This window comes from Rissa tridactyla, chromosome 9 (assembly GCF_028500815.1).
Source record: "Rissa tridactyla isolate bRisTri1 chromosome 9, bRisTri1.patW.cur.20221130, whole genome shotgun sequence".
NCBI classification, from domain to species: domain Eukaryota; kingdom Metazoa; phylum Chordata; class Aves; order Charadriiformes; family Laridae; genus Rissa; species Rissa tridactyla.
The window spans coordinates 4,640,872-4,664,910 of NC_071474.1; the positions used below are offsets into that span (position 1 = coordinate 4,640,872).

At 45.5% G+C, this 24,039-nt stretch overlaps 1 protein-coding gene across 2 annotated transcripts in view; it reads left to right on the forward strand.

Annotated features, from left to right (window-relative positions):
* ADAMTS17 (ADAM metallopeptidase with thrombospondin type 1 motif 17) overlaps window positions 1-7,385 on the forward strand; it is a 191,499-nt gene extending 184,114 nt beyond the window's left edge. For both annotated transcript variants that reach the window (XM_054215400.1, XM_054215401.1), the window contains 2 exons: window positions 235-412; window positions 2,720-7,385. In XM_054215400.1, coding sequence (XP_054071375.1) covers window positions 235-412; window positions 2,720-2,871 — 330 coding nt within the window. In that variant the 3' untranslated portion in view covers window positions 2,872-7,385. The remainder of the gene's footprint in view (window positions 1-234; window positions 413-2,719) is intronic.
* The last annotated feature ends 16,654 nt before the right edge of the window (window positions 7,386-24,039 follow it).

Consider the following 24,039-nt stretch of genomic DNA (forward strand, 5'->3'; position numbering starts at 1 on the left):
CAGGACAGTTCCTCTGCTCACAGCACTCCCTGAAGCTGCAAAATCATCATGGACAAATGCTGTATGAATGGTCCCTGGTTGACATGATGTGCCTGTTGTTGAGTCCTCAGCACGACAGCGAGCTGCCAGCCTGCTGCAGACTTCAGCTCTGGCAGGGATTTTTCAGGTGTATGTGTGTGTGTGATTTTGAAGCTACTCTGCTTGGACCATGTCTCAGTGCCTTCTCTCCTCTAGTGCTCCTCAACCTGTGGGAAAGGCCTCCAGTCCCGCGTGGTCCAGTGTATGCACAAAGTCACCGGGCGCCATGGCAATGAGTGCCCCATCCTGTCCAAGCCAGCGGCCTACAGGCAGTGCCACCAAGAGGTGTGCAATGAGAAGATAAACGTCAACACAATTACGTCGCCCAGACTTGGTGAGTGAAGGGGGTGGGGGGGGAAGATGCCACCTGTGAAGGAGCAGACAAAGCCCAGGGTCCCAGTGTGATAAAAGTGGGACTTCAGAGGATTGCCCAAGGCCAGAAATTAGGAGAGCCCCCCGGCCCCCTGTCAGACTCTAGACTAAAACTCTAGTGTTGATAAGTCCTTTTATCCATCAATCCCTGCCTCAGACTTTGCCCAAGCTGGAGCGCTCAGCCGTGGATAGACCTGAGAGACGAACAGGAGCACACAAATGGTGGGTGGGTAATTGAGTGATTGATCAGAGAGGTGAGGGAGCTGACAAGCGTATCTTTCTCTGTCACAAACACCTTCACCCCCTGCTTTCACTGTGGTGAGTGTAAAGTACGATAATTTATTCATCTGTGCCCCAAGAAAAGTACATGACCGTGATAAGTAGAGCATTGCTGTTTAGTTTTCTTCTCCCTTTTCATTTGCTGACACGAGAATGTGGTTTGATGAATTAATTTGCCCAGGGAGGCAAGAGAGCATCCAGCCTCTTTCTCTGAACCCTTTGATTTTCTATCACTGTCCTTTTCCTCACCCTCCCTGCATCCCCTGTGTACCTGGCTGAGATGAGAGTATGGTGATAAGCCATGTGTTTCCTGAAGCACCTTAACACTGTATTTAAGAAATGGCTCTAGTTAAGAATGCTTCTGTTAATACAAAATTGTGGGAATCCATGATTTTCCACATCACTTTTGTTTAGTTTATAAGGGGATAAAAATATATTTTCCCAACTTCAGCCCTGTGTGTTCAGCCACAGCTCCAAGAACCAAGCTGGTTTCTTTACATTTCACACATCATCACCAGTCAGATGAAGCTAACTAAGCCATCAGCTACACTGACACAGCCTCATCGGTGCCTCCCATTACCTTTCAGTACAAGGGGCTGGCTTGTAAACAATGCTGCTAAGAGCTTACTGGAAAGAACAGCCTTCACCCTCTCAGCAGAGCCAGTCTTCCAGGCTAAGAAGCCTCCCATACACATGAAAAGGCAGAGCTGCTAAGTAATAGAGAACCATTTTCTAATAGCACTGTCCAGTATTAAAATAACACTTAAAAGTAGGACTGGACCTGAAGCTTCTGAACTGAAATATGTTTCCCAAAAGTTTAACAGATGTTTAAAAGAATATGGGAAACTTTATTCTTGCAAATGCAGTCATACTGGGGAGCTTCTAACCTCTTTTGTTCAAGAACATATGAGAGTACTTCCCAGATATTTTAGCACTAAGAGCATAGTGGAAGGAAAACATTTCATTTGAGAAGTAAGCCCTTGATACACTGATGAGACAAGAAATCCATCCTAATTCACATTTTAGGACAAAGCAATAAAAAGCTCACGTGTTTAGAAGACTGAGGAGGCTCAAGTCCCTGCTGAAAGTAATCTGCAAGTAATTTGGGATGCTTTTGTTTCTAAACTGGTCTTGGAATCACAAGGGCCAGAAACAGTGATATTTGATATTAGCAGAAAGATATATCCTTGAGTGTTTTGCTCTTCCTGCTTATAAACAAATTCTCATTGGATTATCTTTAAACAAAATTTTCTGTTTTCTGCAATGGAAACCTCACAAAAAAAATTATACAGAAAAAAAATCCAGTAGTCTACAAACCACAAACCCCATGCTGCCTTGTCCGCGCTCCAGAATGTTCTTCGTCCCAGTTAACAGTTTCAGAAGTATCTAAGTGTGGAGTTCACCTCAACGGGTTTTTACATCTGTGGCCAGTGTCCCTCAGTGATGACAAATTCAGAGGGGGTTTATTCTGTTCCTCAGGCACCTGACCCATGTCGCTTCCTAGACATGCTTACTTCATGTAAGTCTACATGTCTTACTCCTACATGTCTTACTTCACAACCTATGAGGAACCTTGGACCTCTAAAATATTAGAGTCCTAGCCTTGGTTGTGGCTCAGTGTCTTTCTAGTATATGAAGTCTCTCATCTCAGATTCATAAGGTCTATCTTAGATGTTCTTGCAAGATGAGTAATTTATTCAGCCACGTCATGTTTTCTGAACACTCTGCCTGGCTGGAACCATAGTTAGTTTGTCACTGAGGCAAAATACGTACAACATGAGGAGGCTTGCGCTCCCCAGCCGTGTCCAGCTACACCCTTGCAGTAAGCACTTCCAAGAGCCTGGTATTTCAATAGGAAGAACATCATCTGATCTCCAGTGCTGACAGCGAGATTGGCCCTTTCTTCCCTCATATGCAGTGATTTTGATCACACCTGCAGTGCTGTTCTCTGGCTAATCTGCTAGTTTCTCCTTTCTTTTCTCGTCCAAAGCTGCTCTCACGTACAAGTGCACAGGCGACCAGTGGACAGTGTACTGCAGGGTGATCCGGGAGAAGAATCTGTGCCAAGACATGCGGTGGTATCAGCGCTGTTGCCAGACTTGCAGAGACTTTTATGCAAACAAGATGCAGCAGAAGAGTTAATGAACCTGTGCTACTTCTTAGGGTATTACAGCTATTTGTATGTAAATCACGGACTAGTAGGTCTGAGTACTGGAACTTCATGAGTTGCTACAATGTGGTGGATTCCAAAGCATACCTAATAAGACTTGAAACTAATTCTATAGACTGGATACCAAAGTAATCCGCTCATCCACCTTAAAAAAACAAACAGAAAGAGTCATCTCAAGGAGCCAATCATTCTATCGTATTTTGACATCCTTACATTTTTCATTAATGCTTTTTACTTTAATATATTAAATCACCAGCCACTGGATGGCTTGCTACCGTTACAGGACAAGAGTTGCAAAGTGATTACATTGACTAAGGTTATGGGTACCTCCATGGAGGAAGGCCTCTGGCAAAATAATTCAGCAAAGGTAGAGACATTACTTAATCTTTTAATCTTGGCTTTCATCTGATGTTTTCAATTCCCAACAGTTATTCCACTGTGGAGTGGGCTTGGGGTGACACATAAATGAAAGGCTTAATTTATAGAGAGGATTTGCTGTAAAAGCTTGTGAAAACTGATAGCAGAGAATGGATGTCTCTGAAATTCCTGCAGAAAACTCAGTACAATTATATCCAACATTCCAAGTCATATTTTTAGAGCAACTAATAGGGCCTGCTCTTCTTTCTGATTTAAAAAAACAATCCTCTCTCTCTTTTCCCCAGAATAATATAGTTTCTTTTATGAAACTTAATTTTTCTCTAAGCTTAATGAAATGGAAGCTTATTAACAGTGGTAGATAGTTATTTTAAGCAAGAACCGTTTACATGAGATGTGAGAAGCCAGAAATCATTTCATCCAGAAGAGTTTACTGAGGGATCGCTTGGCCTAATTTCTCTCCAGTTTTTAGAAGTCAATCAGATAACGAGACTGAATGTGGATTTTAAGAGGACCATGAAACTGGATAGGGTCGGTACAGAAACAGGATTTGGAACAACCTTTGTGTGAAGGATGGAGTGGAGAGCAGAACAGGTGTTTCCTGTCTCTTGCTCTTGTATACTTCTGAGGTTACGTAGCCTTTCGAGGCAAAAGTAGTCAGGGATACGAGACATTCAAAGTGTAATCCTGAGCTTGTTGAAGCCATAAGGCTAAGACTTCCATTGCCTTCAGTAAGGGTTAGGATTTTACTCACTGTGTTTTAATGCTTCCTGTCTTACTTTTGTGGTGCTGTCAGGTTTGGTGCTATCAGATTGGTGCTATCAGAGCACTTAGCAAGTGCTGTGTACATGATACCCTCTTCCATGTCTCTGCACTTTAAACCAAACTCCTCGCTGAGATGTGAGACTTGAAACAGGAGCCCTACCCAGGGCAGAGTTTGTCCCCTCCGTTAGTCCTACAGATGAATGTCTCTCTATCATATCTTGCTCCAACATGTATCATTTTCCTTGCCAGGGTCCAAGGCCAGTTGTGCAGTGGTTAAGTTACAGCCCACTCTTCATGATACGAACAGAGCCGTTTGGATGAATTGTAGCTTTGTACTCGCTCTAGAACTGCGTGTTACTGTTTTATTCTTCGGAGATGGGTGCAGAACTAAGCCCAGCTACTTCCCCCAGCCCCTGGGCCAGCCTGGGTTGCAGCTCACACCTGTCCTCAACTTGTCTTTGTTGCTGTTGCCTCTTTTTTTCAATGCAAGGAGGGCTAAACATATGTTAGTACCTAACATATCTTTAAAGCAACTTTTTCTTCCTTATTACAATCCTTTCAATATCCAGGACCTCACTGGAATAGCTCATTAGCGTTTTATTAAGGGCTACGTTTTTTTCAAGCACAAGGAGCTAATGTTCATCGACAGGCTAATACTTTGTGGGCTTCACATTCGCATCTGTGCTTAGTGGTGCAAATGAGCGTGTGTGCACACATTTGCTGGCCTGTATGCACAAAGGCACATTTGCACACAATTTTTTCTCAAGTGCCTGTCTCAAACAGATCTGCTTTCCAATGCCCCAGATGATTTTCTCTGTCAGGGAAATGATTCCAACTTGTTTTTTATTATACTGGATGTTCTTTTGACATCTCGTAGTCATGATCAGACCTCCTTCTGTTATTCCCACCCTGTAGCCCAAACACAGAGGTTGTGTAACTATTTAGCAAGTAATCAATGGAAAATGTTGCTGGCAGGGGTGACAAGGAAGATTTAGGCAATACCACAGTGATGTTCAGTTAGGCAAATTAATAGGTAGATGAACTGCTAATGAGAAAGTTCCAGGAGATCGGACAGAACCCAGAGGACCTAATTTATGTTGGTAATTCACAGTGGTAGTTTCGCCCCTTGCCTGCTGTCATACCCTGCAGTAGCACAGCCCTGCCTATACAGCAGGGCTGTGACTGTCCTTGCTGCCTCCCTACCACCACCCCACCCCACAGCAGTTGGACTAAGATGGGTCCCCTTACGTCCTTCACTTGTTTGGAGTTTGCTGTTTTTCTTTTGATGGGCAACGCTTGCCCGTGAAGTGGCCTGGCCTGATGAAACGCCACTCCCTTGCTGATCATTTTTGGCATTACTAATACTCACATTAGGCTGTTGAAGGATTTGCCACCGAGCTTCTCTGTTATCTTCGAAGGATAGTATGTGCATTTACTATTAATAGAAATCAAAGGTGCTTTTGAGTAGCAGGTCTCATTTTTCCTTCTGGTGCTGATCTGTCACCCTCTCTAGGCAAAATGTGGGCTCCTAGAAAGGTGCACAGGAGAGGAAGGATTTTAATTCTTATGGTTTTCACTAATAATTCACTACTGGCCACGGTCCAGAACAGGATACTAGGCTAGTTAGACCTGTGGCCTGTCCCAGTATGCTAGGTTGTGGACTTAAAGGACATTTGTATTCAAGTTCTTGGTCCTACCTAAGGAAACATTAGTTTACAAGGAAGTCTTTTGAATGTCTGAGCACTGAAAAAACCACCTCACTTGCTCTCACAGCCCACAGATTAGCGTGTATCAACCTTTTTTTTTTATAATCAGAAACCATTGTTAATTAAAAACTGATGTCACAACACAGCTCCATTTTATTACATTCTCTTACTTCATATGGTGACAACCTTCCCATTTTATAATAGCCAGGAAATAATAATAATAAAAAAGTTTAATTCTGTTCAATACTCCTGCACTTCTGTTTTATTTTATAGGAGCTTTACTATGAATTTACAGCTATGCTCTGCCCTCAGTTACTACATACTGGTGAAAAGAAAGCTGTTTGTTTCCGTGTATCTATGACAATACTTTTTTTAGTTGTTCGTAAGAGATTGACGCTCTTTTGATTACAGTGGTGGTATTTCCATATTGTAAACAATACTCTGTACTGTTACTCAAGTACTGTACATTTCTAGTTGCACAATTGTGTTATTGAGTGTAGATTCTCACTATCTCATGTATGGTGCTATTTTTTGTTGGTGGAAAAGAATCTTAGCAGTCGATTATTGCTTGATATTTTATTATAATACAGGGATATATTCTCCATGGCAATAATATCATTTAAGTTTTTCATTACAGAGTGAAATGTATATATTTTTCCATTAGCTAATTTGCATATGTACTGTATCCATGGTAAGTTTCTTTTTGGTGCTGGTTATAAATAGAAAAGATAAAAACAGTCAAACTGAATGGAACCGGTTGTAAATGAAAACCAAAAAAAAAGAAAAGAGGATCATTCCATTTTGAAAAAATTGAGTATGTTGAATAATAAATTTATTTTTTCCATAACAACTTTAATAAGGTTTCTGAACTTGAAAAAAGTGCAAAGGACAAAATAGCTAGTATGAAAATTAAGAGAAAGGAGTGAAGCTGTAGGTAGCACATTACGCATCTGTCTAATACTGGACTGAGACTGGGATTCGGTTAAGTCTAGGCCAACTGTTTGATAGCTGTGGTAGGTGTAAAAGGTCATTTGTCACTAAAATTCTGGCATCTCAGAGTTCCCAGTGTGCTAACAAATCAAGAAATGATGGGTCTTGTCCCGGTCGGGTTGCAAAATAAAGCACAGGGAATGTTAATACCTGATTAATGCCTTGCAAGGTCTGTGGTCAATGACACAACAGTAGAAAATGCCTGTCTGGAAAATGTGAGCCAGGCTCCCTTTGAGGTATCGCTGCGTTCGCCGGAGCAGGCTGCGGGAGGAGGGTGGGCGGAGGGCCATTTTGCAAGTGCTTTTGAGAAGGGTTGCTTTCAATGTATGTTGGAGCTGAGATGAAGTGGCAGCTTGCTGTACGTTTAATGGTAGCTGCCTCGCAGGCGCAACCTGACAATGAAGGCTGCTGAGCATGTGGAAATTTATTTTGGAGCAAAATTATCCCATCCATTGGAAAGGTATCTACATAACCTAGCTGCACACTTCCCTGGTGTGAAATAAACAGAATTACTTCAGAGCCAAGTGTTTTGGATGTCTTTGTTGTAGGCACCAGCCAGAAACTTTGTGCTATTTAATTCCCCCTTCAGCATGTTGAAGATGTTTTTTGCAGATATGCCTGTAGGATCTTCTCCCACCCTGTCTTACAAAGATGCCGTCGTCCATATCCCATTCCAGCTCAATTCTTGTTAAATGGACAGTTCCTGGAGATGGGAGCAGCACCTTTCTAAAGCAGCCTTAAGTACGGTTAGTGTGAGAGTCCTCCTCTCAAAATGATTTCCAGAAATTGAGTTTATACTTATACTAAAAATAGAGCTCATTTACTGATCTCACGCTGGCTTCTTGGTAATGGCACAGCACTGATTGATAGGCTTCCTAGTTTTCAGAGGTAGCCTTAGGAGATACCAGCCCAGCTGCCATCATACCGTTAACAGCAGCAAAATTATAGAAACTCCATCCAAGTGTTGCTGTATATTAACACATCATCGTGTTTGTGTATTGCCTGGAGTCAACATATGATTGCAATTGTTGACCTGTTCAAACAATAAAACATAGCTGTAAGCCTTTGGAAGCCAAAAGGCTTTACATTAAGCTGGGATATGGCAAAGGGTGGGAGGGGTGTAAGGAATGTTGTCATACATTTGGCTTGAAATTTTCCTGGTATGTGCCAATATCTCTTCTATAAATCCAGTAGTTTGCCTATTTTGCATGTAGCTGTTTGCTGGTTTTCTCTTATTCCTAATCCCCATCTCCTAACCGAGGAACCAGATGATTTGAAGCTGTTGTCATCTCAGTTGTCTTTTTATTCAAGACACCTCAGCCAAGATCATTAAAGCCAGGTGGAATCAGATGGCTCTGATGCTCTGGCGTAAAAATACCAGAAGGAAAGTATAATTTCTCCTCAGCTGCTTGGAGTTTAGTTCTGCCTCCATCTACTCCACCTGCTTCCTTCCTGCACCTCACTCTCTTGCAAGTCCTGGTGTACACAGCAGCCTTAGCTGTCTCTTGGTCCCTTCTGGCATGCTAGCAGAACCCTGTTTTCTCTGGAAGGAAATTTCTTTACAAAAAGCTCTATATGGATTACCATGCTCTGGCGTCAACCCCGTGCCATCACCCAGAGTACTGCTGTTGGAGGACTTCGCTCTGTTGGTGCAGTGAAAACCTCAAGTTCCTTTGTGCTTTCCCCAACACCAGATGGTCCATTAGGAAAGGTATGCTTTCTTCTTATTGAAGAAGAGTGTCAGCACAAACACGAAGATGCCGTGGAGTTCCAGGCAGAGAAGAACCATGCCAGATGCACTCACGTTCAATGCACTCGCACTTCTGACGGTGTAAGAAAAGAAGCCCTGGTAACCTGCTTGCTGGCAAGTTACTTCCCTCACTTGTTGTCCTGCTGCTGTATGAATATAGTGCACCCAGAAACAGGCAGGCTGTGGGAACTGCTCCTGAACAGCATTTCTTCTGCGAGTACTTGGACCTGTGCTGAATGTGCTTGATAATACTTCTCCATACACCTTGTACTTCAGAATCCTTCTGTTTATCTTGATTTGGAGGCAGGTCAGTAGGAAGACAGGAGTTCCTCAAACACTACTTTTGCACAAAGACCAGTTATCTTTTCTGTGTGCATTTTTTTGTCCTTTTATGATGTCTCTGGCTTCTCTTCACACTCTTTAGAAATGGGCTGGTCTGCCTGGAGAGAGACTTTCTAACAGCATAACTGCCTTGCACAAGCAGGACTGAAGCATCTTCACTTTGGATGAAAAGGATTATCTGTTTATGAAAGGAGAGTTTAAACAAGAGAGTAAGCAGAGAGGGACCACAAACTCCCCTTAGCAGTGACTACCCAGAAGGTAATCAGAGAGTCTCCAAAGCTGACCTTCATGTGTCTTGCATCACCTCGTCTCCTTTCATGCCACTTTCATGTGACAGACCCCACGAAGAATGCCTGGAGGCTGCACTGTACCACATTTATTATATTGTCAGAACTGCCGTGTCTGCCAAATGGTAGCCAGACACTCAGACAGACTTTCACAATTAGCAAAGTCCTGAGCTGATGTCTGGGGCTTGCATATGTGTTCCCTGCGCATTACCACAGCCGAGACGCGGGCCGGGTCCATGGCCTGGGGTAGGTATCTGCCTCAGCCACTGGGCTGGAGAGAAGCAGCTGGGCTTTCTTGAAAATTGTGGTTTCCCTCAGCTCCTCTTGTTCGGCTGTGAAAGGCTCCTGTTTGGGTGTTTCATCCTTTCATCCCTCTGTGGTCTGGGTGGAGCTGGAGCCTCCAGCGCGACTTGTCTGGGTCATGCCACAGACCTTGGCATCCTCCTCGACCTCGGGAGAGAGCGACTCTGCACGCTCACCATGGTGGAACCTACAGGACGCCTGCTTGTGGGGCCGGCTGCTGGCACGACTCATTCTCCAGGTGAGCCCTTGCATCCTTGGCATCTCCAGCCTCTCCCAAGCCTCAGGGACTTACAGCAGTCTCAGTGTAACTCCAGAGGTGCTTGCCTTGTCCTTCCTCCTCTTGTCCCCACAGACATGTTTCGTGGCCTTCCCTTCCCTGCATGATCGTTGTCCCTTTTCGCTCTTGCTCTGCTTGCAACTGCTTTGTCTCCCACCAACTTGCTTTGCACCTGCTAGAAACTTCACCACCTTTGCAGTCTATACAAAATACCTCCCATCATCTGCTTAAGCGCATTTAATCTCCTCCCTCAGCCCTCTGAAGAAAAACATTTTTCTCATCATACTCCTGTAGTAGCTTTATGTCTCCCCTTTCTGGGTGGTTTCTGGCTGGGCAGCTTTCTGGCTGGTTTTTGTTCTGAGGTCTTTTATAATGATTCAGTGTTCTTTGTGCAGTGGCACTTAGAAGCTACACCCAGACATGTGGATGCTGGAACGCCATGCCCAAAGAAACGGTCCTTCTCTCAAGAGCTTGCAGACCAGAGGTGGTCCTGGGGAAAAGGCAGATTCCCAAAGCAGCTAGCTAGGTTTACTGGCAGCAGCAATCTGAAAAGGCACAGAGATGAGTATAAGCTGCTTCGTGATTGAGTGAGCGAGCCTGTACTGCAGTTAACGCACTGGCAGGGGAGGGAAAGGGATATTCCCCACTGGTTTTGTATCCTCATACACACGTTTTGGTATTGGAAGTAGCAGAGGGTAAAATTCACATCACTTCGCAGATGCCCCTTACAGAAACTGGGCTGCAAGATCCAGCCCCCAAGCCTGGATACTGCTCAAAATGTGGACTGGCAGAGAGGGAAATGCTCATTTGTTCAGCGGGAGAGCACTGGTAGCACGCCAGTCTGTACGGCTGGCTCCGCTACCCCAAAAAACATCAGCTGCTGAAAGATCACTGACAGTTTCTGTAAGGTCACTGCATATTACAACATGATTGTGCAGCCGTCCTGGAGACAGGCAGTGAAACTATTCAAACTGCCGATGAATTGGTGAAAAACAGGTATCCTCTGACAGCATCTTTAGGTTACACAAAGATCAGTGCAACCACGGCCTGGCCAGCAAAGCCAGACAAGCCATTCTTGGGTGGTTTGGGTTTTTTTTCATTTTCTTGGAAAAGACATTATTTGAACATTTTGCAGCTTCCATTTATTTCCCCAGCTCTGTATTTTTCCCCTTGATTTTGCCTCTAATGGCAAAAAGGGCCAACCAGACTGCAGCTTTGTTTGGCACCAAACTTTCCTCCTGAGATGATCGCACAAGAAGTCTTTTATCACTTCAGCGGCTCTGAGCCAGAGCTGCTTGTGGTGGAAGTCGCCGGGACTGTAACCCTGGGCTGTCGTGGGACGAGAGTCAAGCTCGGGCTGTCAGCAAGGCGAGTTGCAGCAGTCGGAGCCCCTGCCAGGACACGTCAGTACTTCTGAGCGTGCTTCCCCCAGTGCTGCTCTCATTAAGGAAAAGGTATGAAATCCACATCTAGACTGAATTCGACCTTTAAAAAAATTAAGTGTTGTCTAAAATATAAATCCTGTCCAGAATCATGGTCTAATTCCTTAGGAAATCACTATAAATCAAACCTACCCTGCTCCCCGCTGCTTAATAACATCATGTCACATTTTGGTTTTCTCATAGAGCTGATTCACCTCCTGTGCCACTTGTGCTGCGTTGACTTCAAGCATCATCAGATCTGCTTTATGCCCGGTTTTGTGTCAAGGAAGGAGGGCCCTGCTTGAACTAACAGACTGCGGCTCTCTTCAGACATTGGCAAGCCCCCAGAGCTGCCAGCTGCTCTCGCTCATGGCGTCTTCCCCACATCGTTTCACAATACTGGCCAACAATACCTTGAGGAGGGGACTGTGACACTGAGCCCAAGAAATGCTGTCAGTCGCATTTCCCAGAGGTTAAGGAAGATTCCAGCCGCTTATTTTCCCAACCGTGTTTTGCTGAAGAAACAATTTTAAAGGGGAAAAAGAAAAACCACATTATTGTGTAAGCAAGATGGAAAACAGCTTTCTGCGGGTTCCCAGGTATTTATGTGCCATTCTCTCTGCAACGTTATTAGCAGCAACATTGCCTGTGGCTGGCTTGCTATTAAGTACGGATGGTTTTGCAACAGCTGCGTGCACAGTACCTTCCTTCGCAAGCAGTGCCTTTTCCCTGGCTGTCCCCATGGCTCGGTTTATTTGTATGCAAGGCAACTCCGAGGTTATCGAGGCTTTCCATCAGCTGTACAAACTCACAGCAGAATCAGCTCTGCGTGTGTCCCTTTCTGAGAATTACAGTTTTTGGGTAGTAGGCTCTTGGGCAGCTCCTATGAGAGATCTGGTCTTTTTTTTTTTATCTCTCTAGAGGAATTACTGCCTATGCTTATACTACAAGCTATGGAGTACCTATAGCCATATGTATAAGAAAGAAAAAGCACATTTGCTTGTTTGTTTTCCAGCCTCCCCATAGAATGGTTCTAAAAGCAGAAGCATCTTTCACTATGGAAAAAAATTGACGAAAATATACTCATATTTGTCAAAATTTTCATAGATGTTTTTCAGGATACTCCTAAGACTTGCCAGGCTCCTCCCCTTTCTTCCCCGACCTTACCCCAAATACTTCCATTTTTGGCTAAAAAATCTCAAGTTTGGGATTTTTGTCACCAACAATGTCAGCCAAAACCCAGGCTCTTTTCTCTAATTTTTCCACTTAATTTTTAAACTATCTTCTGGCAAAACAGAAATATTGTTTTGATGGAAAATTTTCAACCAGTTCTGCTCGTTAGTTTCTGCTAACAGTCATACGGGCCAACCAGTGCATCTTCCAAAAGAGGAGACTGTCCGAAGGGCCGAACATGAGGCAGGCGATGACTAACGCTTCTCTCCCCAGCTCTGTGCCCCAGCCAGCGCTGTGCTCTTTTGCAGGCCTCAGCCCTTAATGAGAGCCATCTTTCTAGAGATGTTTCCAGCCTAAATCTCTCTTGGCAAGTCAGCTCAGCAATTCAGGTACGTTGCCAGGTTAAAAGATGTGGGTGGCATAGAAGGATCTCCTCTGACCGAAGGACCGCGGGATTCAGAGAAGATGTGTTGTGCGTCTTTTACCCGTGTTGACTAATATTTGGATCCCTCCAGGTTCCCAGTTGGCAGGGAAGGGTGGGGAAATGGGGCTAGTCCAGCTCACTTTCAAAGCAAGCTTCAGTGTGCTGTTGTTTAATGGACATGTTTAGATACACCAGCAGCTGAGCCATGCACAGCCAGGAGCAGTCTCCGTGTAACCCTGAGGACCCCCAGGGACAAGATCCTGAAGTAGCTGATAGGCTGAAATGACACCAGTCGCATCACTGCTGTCTATCTATTACCCATCTGTCCAGGGGGAAGGAGTTTTTCACACTGAACCTGGAGCGTGAATTCCAGGGGAGCCCGGCTCCTCTTCTTACATGGGTTCCAGTGATGAACTGGGAGACGAAGAAGGAAGATGTCCCTGCAGAGGTGGGCGGAAGTCAAATTTCAGTGTTTGGCCTCTGCAGCCAAAGGACCATCTGCCCATTGTCTACCAGTGCAGTCTCCTCAGGGGGCAGCCATCCCTCAGCGGCACCTAATATTTGCAAAGTGCTCTGAGATCTTTCAGTGAAAGGCCTTGTAGATGTGCAAAAGTTCATAGCCTTTCTCTGGCCATTGCTGATTTTAGAGGGTTAAGTTAGGAACAGGAAATACAGTGACTAAAGGAAAGCCATTAATATTAAATTCTACCCTCTGCCAGATAGTCTTGTGTTATCTTTGCTCTTTCATGAAATATTTTCCAGTTTTCCTTGCAGGGCATTCTTTACAGGGGTAGCAACTGAGGAGCTGTAACTTGGCACATCTCCACCTGCTTTTCTGTAGCAGTGCACATTTGTGCTCTGGGATTTGAAGAATTTCCTTTGCCTCTAGAATTGATATGCAAACAGTTAGCTGTACAGACATCAATCTGTCCAGTAGACATGCCGCGTGACCTAAGAAATAATACAGGTGGTCAGCACCATGCTGGTGACTCCTGAATTTCTGGAGCACACAGACTCATTTTACTATGTCTAGAAGACGGGAGGTCCTGTATACACCCTCCAGTAATGTAGTCTGTTGTGCTTGACTGATCACAAAACACTCACCAAGATTTCCCTAACAAAATTCTTGAGTTTTGCCAAGGAAAGCAAAGATGTGCAGGAAATGAGAGCCGTGACCTTACCACCTCACAAATAGCTTGGAGATCTCAAGATGCTCATCTCAGCAGAGAGATGCTCGTGCCAGAGCAAACGTAGAGCCCTGTGTGGTCAGTACACAGCTCTTCCAGCATCCTGTTCTTTACCTCCTCCAATAGGCATCGACTCTGTTGTGATAAAAGCAGAAGTGGGCCAACTAAGTCTCCTCCTGCCTCTTTGCTGCTGTGTTGCGGTAAGTCACACTATGTATAGGTCCTGTTATGTGAGCAGGTATGGCATGAGGGATGTGTTAAGACTGGGAGAGATGAGTGTTGCTAGCTGCATAAGCCAGCTCATACAGCCAAAAGCTGTATGGCAGCTTCAGCTGCTGTGCACCCTGTGGGCAGTTAAAGCCTAAGGGGAAAATTCCAGAAAGAAGCGGGGCTCCAGAGAGCCCCATAACTCTAAGTTGTTCACTAGGGCAATCACCATTTCTGTTTAAAAGAAGTCTTTTTTTTCCCATTGATACTTCTCAGGTTGCAAGGAGAGCCATTCTTCTGCTCCTGAAGGCCCTAGCTGCAGACACAGCCTTGGAAGGGAAGCTTGCTCTCATGGCTACAGCAAAGGAATGGGAAGCACGAGATCTGGCATGAAGTCCTGCTCCCATTGAAGCCAGTGGGATGTTTGCCATTGGCTTCAGGGGAAGCCAAGATTTCACTCTGCAGCCAAATTTGCTGGTGTGTTGAGCTATGCTGAGAGCAGGACCAGAAAGGGTTCTTGGTTTCCCGATAAAACTGTTCCTGCCTCAGCGCCTCTGCTGCAGATAGCTGGTCTCTCACCTCATGTTGCCCCCTGTTTGCTTTTATGTTTTCAAATCTTATTCTTAGGCCAGAAATTCTTTGAGGAAGAGACTGGCTGCATGGTTTATGCCTGTTGTATTGGCCCACGACTACAACTCCTGGACATCCCCACCCGCAAAATCATCCCCTTCGTTATGGATTACGGACAGTGCAAGAGAATGGCACAAAGCAATAGCACAGGGCTGGGATAAGTGGCTTAGATGAAGTAAAACGTACAGGACTTGTTCCAGGTAAATAACTGTGCCTTTTCCTTCAGGAAGCAGCTTGATTTGGCTCTAGAATTAACTCTGAGTGGTGCAAGAGAGCCTGAAGAGATTGTACAGGTGGTCCAGGGATGGGCTTCCCTGCCTCACACCAACAACTGTTGGGAATCTTGATAGTATAAGCACCCCTTTTTCTCGTCTCCTCTCTTTCAAGGTTAGGTGGAAGCCAAATTGTATTAGTGATGAGCCGTGGTATAGGTACTGACGACCCTGATAGTAAACCTTTCCCAAATTATTATTGTTCCCCTTGCTAATAAGCCAACTCAAAGGTTGCCGTGCTGCTGTAGTGACGTAAGTGTTAAGAGGTGCGTTATATAGTGCTCCCCGATGCATTATGTGTCCTTGTGCCAGCTCTTGCAACCCACACAGCATCCATGTTTGGGCAGGGTTAGTGCCTTCCTCCGAAAAGCAGGTGAAGGAAGCCATCTCGGAGGGGACTGAGATTATTGTGTTACACTGAGCACCCCATTTTGGCCTATACAGGTCCCGTTGTTCTTATTTTAATGGACACATGGTGGAGCCTCTATATGCCAAGGAAAAGAAACATTGCAAATAATTCTCACTATTTATATTTCTCTCTGATCAGGACATCTCTTTCTATTCATCCTGTGGGTTTGGTCTCTACTGCCCCTTTCTGGGAAAATCTATAAACGCATCACATCTATGAAAAAAAAGGCATGAAGGTTTATCTCCTGGACCAAGGAGCTGCCCTGGCTTCCTCACCTCTCCAGATGCCACGTTTGACAGCATCTTCTCCTCCTGGCTAGCCATAGCTTGTGTTCTCTGGCCACCTGGAACTTGATCTTATTCCTCTGACATTTCCACAAAGAGCAGCTGGTGACAGCAGCTTTCTGGTAAGTTGAAACCATTGTGATATATATTTTTCCCCACAAGCAGGGAGGTTGTAAGTGTAGATGCTTAAAGTCCAGGCAATGTTGATCATATAGAGATCCATAGCTAATAGTTTTACTATGATTTTCTCCAGCAAGTTGAAGCAAAGCTACCCAGAAGTTCAGCACTGGTGCAGGAGCGCACCCCGGTGTTACCTCTTTAGGCACAAAGATTTTTACAGGCAAAAATACTACTTCTAGTAATAAAGGGGGAAGAATTGGGATGAAAGAAAAGAAAAAACCCAAACGATGCAGTATTCTCTCCCGGTTGTTTAGCTTGGCTCTGCAGCACCATTTCCCATCGGTCTTTCACATCATTCTGAGATTGTTCCCCAAGGGTGTCTTATCAATAGATCCTTTCTTAACTTAGTGACTGCCTCTAAGCCAACTTTTTTTTCTGGTTCAGTGACTGGCACAATGTTTGCATGAACTCTAAACTATCAGCTTGTTGCTCTTCTATTTTCTTTGCTAATATGATCCCCACCAGCTCTCATGTTTCCTAGGGCAAACACAATAAAACAAAACGAATCAGAATAAACAGAGAGAATTAGTTCTCATTCTTTCTTAACAACATGCCTGTGATTTTTTTTTTCTCCGTTAGCAAATTCAATACAGCTACTTTTGCTCATGTTAATTCACTGTAGCTGCCTATCTACAGGCTCTGGGTTACAGATAGCAATGAGATGAGGGGACGGTGCTTTGCTTTTAGCAAGACCTCAGCGTTTGTGTGTTTTGAATTTTAAGGAATGGGGCAAGGGGGCGTTACCTGATCCAATGCCACCTGGTTGTCTGTGATATTCATTCTGTTGCTGGTCAAGTCCCACCGGGGAGCATGAAAGAAAAATTACACTTTGTACTTTTCGTCTGCTCATTTGTCACTTTAATTCTCCTAACAGTTCCTCTCCCCCCTTCTTTTTTTTTTTTTTTCTGTTGTACTTGCTCTGATTTTAGCACTCCAAGAGGCAGCACAGTGTCCTGGCACAGCTTCCCCAGGACGATGGCAGATTTGAAGGCCAAGCATCATGGCCAACATGCTCCCATGCAGCCACATACCATGTCAACAGTCTCCTCATGGGCATGACCCTGGAACCAACTTTTCATGGAGGAGACTATGAGACATGAAGGAGACGGATGAAACTCCCGTCTTGCGTCCAGGACTTGGACCTACAAAGTCTTCCCTGCGAGGTTGGTGTCTACATGGTGAGACTGGACTGTGGGCCCGTGAACCTGGCCTCCACCTCTGCGGCTCCTCAGGCTGCCTGCCCGTCACCTGTGTGGGCATACAAAGGGCGAGGGCTCCCGCAGCCACTGTGGGTCAGCTCTATCCTCAAGCCCTTCAGTCCTGGTCTCCTGGCTGCCTGCGCACTGGGCCTGGGCTGGCAGTTGGCTGCAGGACAGCCCTCGGATACAGCTCAGCTCTGTACAGATGGCTGCTCGCTTGTGCTGAGAGGGCCGTACGCAGGCACTGCTGCAGGATGGCGCCTTTCTGTCCTAGGTGAGATGTGAGCTGTGCTTGCAGCTGGCAACTGCTTTGTCTTTGACCCATTCTCTAGGACTATTCCTTGAAGATCAGCATTTGGCCCTTGGCTTTTAGGAGACTTTCCTAGCACTTGCCTCAAAACAAGTGGAAATGCTGCTCTCCCGCTTTGGAGAGACCCTATGCCAGGGCTATGGGTGGGGGTTTTTCTGCTTATGAAGCTTTTGGTGTGTCTTTTTTTTCTCCTCTCATGTGAGAAGGTGCCTATGATAAAAGCCCCCACTGCCTACTGGCGCCCTTCTCCTTGTGGTGAACATGATCCAGACGGAAGGCAAAGGTTTCCCCAGAAGCACATACCCATTCCATGGCTCCAATTAGAGAAGATTTGTCCGTGTTTATTGCTAACAATGTTCTTCCTTGCATTTGGCTCTGCTGGGAGCCCAATTAGTGACTTCCCAGTGACCTTGAATCCCAAGACCCACGTTTCTTTAATTTTGTCAAATCTGTTGGATACTTAGGGAAAAGGCTGGGAATATTGTAAAGCAGCTTCTGGCAGTGAAGAGTCCCAGCAAAGGATTGCATAGACTCCTAGTAATTATTCTCAGCCTGTCCATCTAAGGCCTGCCTGTGCAGGGGGCTGCAGCATTAACCAGCAGGGACATAGCCCACATAGTAAAATACATTGTTTTGCTCTTCTTCCTTTTCCTTACAAGAAACTGATGTGGCTGGTTGTGTTTTCTTTGGTACCTGCTGATTATGCTGCTAGTGTTTGTGTCATTTTGCTACTGTTCACAGTTTGCAATTGCAGCTTTTCTAAGTGTTTATTGACAGCCAGATGCATCTTCCATCACTTAATGCCACTTAATGCAGCCTTGGGTGAATCAGTTCACTTCCCTGTAACTCAGGGAACCACTGTGCAGTAGCAGAGGTACCATTATTAGCATTGCTCGGCTGCAGCTTTATAAAACACTTTGAGCTCCTTGGAAGAACAAGGTTAAGTGCAAAACTGTCCTGTTATTCTGCAGTTAAAGGTTGCCTGAGATTATGGTTTGAAGTGAATGGAAAACAACAGACATCAGAGCAGCTCATATGTCCATAATGGTGGTCAGTTAGTGGCTTGGCGCATTTTCAGGGGCTACTTCACAGCCCAGTTACTGAAAGGGCAGAACCACCTTGGGGCTGGGACCCCTTTGTTGGGCTGTGTGCAGGACACAGGAGTTCTATCAATCAGGGCCGCGCTTAGCCTTAGCTTCTGCTGTAACAATTACAAGTGACAAAATGTCAGTTTTCTCAATTTTCCTCCCCACAAGTTGGTTTAAAGAGGATGAAGGCAGATCCTGCTATAGCTTAGTACATTACTAGCCAACTCAAATGACTCCCCACTGTCTTTTCATCTACATGAGACTCTTAATGCCCTAAGTCTTTGCATGTCCTGGCACATAGCCCAATTGAAGCATGAGCTCCAACAGAAGTTTTAAATTTAAAGCTGTTCTTTTGGCTTCAGAAATTCGCAGATTGAAGCTGAGAAATGCAATTTGGCTGTTTACCTGCAGATCTGCAACAGCCCTGCTGTGCTATTGCACTCGCCTCGGTCAGGCAGTTGTGTTAACAGCACTTTCCAATTAAAGTATAAAAGTAGTAGCCTCAGTTACAGAAAAAGCTTTTCCTATCTGGGCATTTATCTGATTTTTTTTTAAATTACGCATGGAGCACAGGGCTGTTTTGTTTCCCATCCCTTATAATTAATCCATCATAATTTCTGGTGACTGGTTTGGCTTTTGCTGGTTTTTTTCATTTCTTGCCATTTCCAGCATCAGCTTGGCCAATACCACTCAGATGCCCCATTACTCACCCAATGGGGAGCACTGATGTGAGCGGCCAAGCCACTCAAGCAACTCCTGAAGTTCTGCTCACCCAGAGCAAGAAAAAAGACACCCTGTTCTGGAAATAGCCCTGCCAGAAAATCCCTGAGCCTTGCTATGTAAATTGCGGCCACTTCCCTGACTGCAGTCTTCCTATTCTGAACACTTGGCTTTTAAGACCTTCACAGCCAAAATCAAAGCTTTTTTCCCACTACCTGAACATTGAGCCTCTAAGACAATAAATGGTATTAGATGAACCCTGCATCTTTCTTCATGGTTCAGTCAGATAACAGCATCTTTTTTCGTTTCACCTCACTGAAAGGGACATGCTGGGCTCCATCCTGCCTGTAGTGCAACAAGCTCAGCAAGGCTTGTCCCGTGGGATGCAGTGGAATCTGAACTGAGACCTGGGATTTTCACTCCAGCCGTATTTGCCATTGCAGACAATGCTGTAACTGTCTGCCCGTTTAATGTGCTCTGTAACACGAGCACAGAACTGCTTGGGCTGGGACTGCAGGAACCCGAGAAGGACCAGATGCAATGACAAAAGCACAGGTTTCAGTGCTGACATCCTGTCCCATGAGGCCACAAAGCCCCTCTCTCCTACGACGTGCTTTTCCCGTAGTTTGATCAGCTGTAGCTGTCACTCTGGCCTTGTGCCCAGCACCCTCAAATCTTGGAGCACCTCAGGTCTGCAAGATCCTTGCAAGGATGCTACAACCAAGGGCTCCCAGATTGACAAGAAAGGAAAGCCTGCTGCTGCCCCCATGTGTTACTTGCTCATTATTGTTGCCAAGCACTGGTAAGGATGTGGGAATCCTATCTGGAAGGGAAGGAGAGCCAGGCTAAGCACAGCACGGCATCTCGGCTACTGAGGTCAAAGATCTTGCATTGGAAGACCTTTCTGGCTCTTCTGATCCTCCCACAAACTCAGGGCCTTCCCTGGGGCACCTTATATTCAAAAAATTGCAAATTCAGAGTGGACGTGTTTGGAAGTGAGACGAGCTGGAGCCAGCATGGAGGCACGCGATACACTGGGAAGCACAGCGGCGTCATCGTCCCGTTCTGAAAGGATGCGTGTGCAACACTCAGAGGCTGCCATGCAACGCTGAACGATATCAGATATCAGCACAGCGCGTTCAGGCTTGTTGGCTGAGACCACAAGGAGCACAGAGCGAGAGACAGCTCTTGGCAGGCTGAGCTCACATGATAAGGTCATTGGAAAGACAAGTGGTGCTTTCATCAACCTGCCTTTCCCCCGTATCAGCACCAGCTTGAGCAAGAACTTACTTTGCGCTCCTGTAATATTCTGCACTCCGCATGGTGCCAAGGACAAAAGCTTCCTCACAAACACATGGAAGCTGTGCTTTTCCAACCAGTGTCTCAGCCCCCAATTCCCATCCTTCTTGGCCCTGTCAGGTTCCAGTTTTGAACCATTAAATGGCACCTTTTGCAAGAGTTACATTCCCTCTGGGTCAGTGGCAGCTCTCCAGAGAAGGGAGAACAGGCTGTAGTTACTTGCTCTCTGTCTGCTGCTGCGCAACAGTTATAATTTACCTTTTGGACATCCATCAGGGATTTCATGCTTTTGTCCTCTGTTGGGCAGTACTTTGTTGGGGCTGCATGTGCTAATTATTCTGGAGTTCATCAATCCTGGAAACTGCCTGCCTGAAGCCTGGGGTGATAGGCTGGTCGCAGCGGCCAAACTCTCACTGGCCCAAACGGTTTGTGGCTCAGGGGGGTCGCGCAGACCAATGGCTCTGACCATCACTAACACAGCTTCTTGGAAAGGTAGGGTTGGCTGGTTGCCATCCTTTCACTGAGAGACTTTTTGGCCCTGGCAGCATTAACAGATGGGCCGAGGAGCAATGCCTCAGCTAAACATTGTCCACAGAGTGCCCTGGACACTGCCTAGAGCTCTCTGAGAACATCTGAAGGGAACAACATGCGCTGGCAGGGCTTACGTGCGCCGGCAATTGGGGATTGCAAACACATGCTTCAGCTATGCAAGAAATCTTTGACTTGTTCTGAATGCGATTCTGCCTGGGTTTCTTCCCAGGAACATTCCTGTTCTTCACAATTTACCAGTTGCAGGAAGGGAGAAGAGGAGGGGGGAGGGATTTTAAGAGTAAGGGAGAGGAAAGGGAACAGATCTTACAGTGCTTTCCCTAGCCAAATTCCTCCAGAAGGACAGGGTGTGGAGTACGGACTCCAGAATTTGGCACAATCCCAAGAAAATATGAACTGCAAAATTAAAACCACTTTTAATTAGTCATTCATTTTTATATAAAGAATAAGTCTCTGTTTTTCTGAAGTAATTCAGTGTCTGCTATCACATAAACCAGGCAGCCCCTGCCAAACGGTGCCGCGTGATAGAAGGCAAGCACAGAACTAGGTCTCTGAGCAAAGACACGTTATCTCCTCCAGGAGACAGCAGTGCTGCTCAGATCTGCATTCTGGTTCCTGAGATAAAAGTCTCATTCCTAAGAGTCACAGCATACGTGAGAGAGTTGCAAATGTAGTCCTCGTAGGTGGGAGTAATTTGATGTCTGAGCGGGAGACGAATGATGAAGCTGGGTCTTTATTATAACACCTGATACATTACAAACGGGAGAAAAAGCTTGCGAGGGTGGAGGTGAGAGCTGTGCTGCTGCCGTGGAAGAAGTCAGGGGTACGGGGTACCCAGCACCTCACACCCCAACTCAGAGGGATGACAAATCCCTCCTCATTGCAGGCAACAGCAGAGTCCTACCTGGGGAGGGCCACAGGCCACAGCGTCTGCCACGTGCCGTGGCCATTCAGAGGGATGGGCTAGGTGGGGGCTGCTGGGCTGGGTGTCACACTGGGGGTACCCTTGAATAAGGAAGGCGTAGGCCATATCCAGGGTGGGTCGCCCCGAGCCGGGGAGACCCCCGCAGAGAAGATGTGAAGCTGGCTGTCAGCCAGGTCTCGGGGCTGCTCCTGCGCAGCAGCACAGGCACAGGCTTTGTGCTTCTTCCCAGACACGGCCACCTAAACCATCCCCTCGTTCCTGGGAGTGTTAATTTTCAGCCCAAGACCCTTCAAGAGCAGTCCACGGCAGGAGTAGCACTCCTTTGTGGAGTTGCCCATGGCTAAGTTTGGAACCTGCTGAGCTAGACAATCCTGCTTCCAACAGGAGAAACCATTAAAAGTGGGAAGGTGTAACCCAATGCTACCAAACGTGCACTCAGAGTAACCTCCATAGCTCAATTAACTATATTAAGTATATGCCTATAATTAATTTAATTTAACTGAGGCTTTCTTCTCTGTGTTGTGTGCCTACTGTATCAACTTCTTAAACTTATTGCTGTGTATATAATTCAATCAAATGTACACACGGTACCCACATAAGATTAGTCACTCCCGACACCAGGGAGAGTATCATTTTGTTATATTTGGCTCATACTTCTGCCTTAGCACAGGGGGTAACTTCACTGAAATTGGTCATGCTACATTAGTCCAAAACCCAGAGCAAAGCCCAGCATTTATAAATTATTTGCCATAGAGGCAATTTCTATAACGCCATGGCCTGAACATGGCTGTGGTTTGCTACAGCTGCCTTCCCAATCTCCCACTAGGAAACACCGAAATAAAGACAGAAAGGAATACTCATCTTTTTCTTTTTTTTTTTTTTTTTTAAGATAATTCAGCAATATCAGAAAAATCAGCAGATTCCTGTTGCCTCACAGTGCTGTATAGGAGCCCTCCCCTGTATATGCTAAATTAAACAGGCATAATTGGTTGGTACAAGAAGCAGACACTCAAGAAGTATTTTTTTAACTTGTGCTGTATGTAGTGTCAGGACAGTAGTTTGCTACTTGTGAGGGTCCCCTTCTTCATCTTTTATTGACTGCACATTCTACATTTTTATTGTTAATAGCCTATACGGTGAAGGAAACAGGTGAATGATTTTACTCTGTCTTGCTTTTATTAATCCCAGATCATGGATGAAATCACAATTAATGATGGTCCTGGTGATTTATGAATTGCAATTTTTACTCCTACTAGTCCTGGGCAGTTGGAAACCATCAGATTCCAGCCTGAGCAGCTGTAGCCTGAGCATCAGTTAGCGCCGACGAGCAACGTGTGCATGGATGTGTGAAACGGCCCATCTCCGGGCAGGTGAGTTAATTGAATACCAGCGCAAGAGAGACTGGAAATGCTTTCTGCGAGTTGCTCATTAAGTATTAGTTTCCCAGGGATGGAAGGCAGACTATCACTGAGTGATCTGAAATCCAACTAATAGATTTTATTGCAGAGCTTAGAAGGCTGCTTAAAGAGAAGCAAAGAAAGACACAAGGAATACGTGTCTGACGTGTCTGAAGTGAGCCTGAAAAAACAGGGGCAAAACCAAAGTGATGAAGAGAACAGCAATTCTGGATCTGAGCAAGAGCTTACAGGAATCACAGGGACAAAAGAGGAGATCCCTATCCTAGATTATGCTCCCTTTGAAAAGCCCCAACCAAAACCTTCATTAAAGTTTTGATTCTTTATCACAAAGTGATTAACTCTGACGTTCCCTGGGAAGGAGCTTGCATCGATGTGAATGCTGACTGGTGCCCAGCATCATGGACACATTGCTACTTTGAATTAAGTGAAAATGAACAGGTTTTCTCAGTTCTGTTGCCCTCTGCATTGACATAAGTTGGGGGTAGGAGGACTTCTTCCTGAAATTCAGGGGATGTAGGACCCTTATGTTGGCTGAATGTGTATAATGACTGAACTGTTCAGCTCCCACGCAGACTTCAGTTGTTTGGGGCTTTGCAGCTCTCACAATCTATCTGCTAACAACAAAAATATTCCAATTATTTGGAATGATT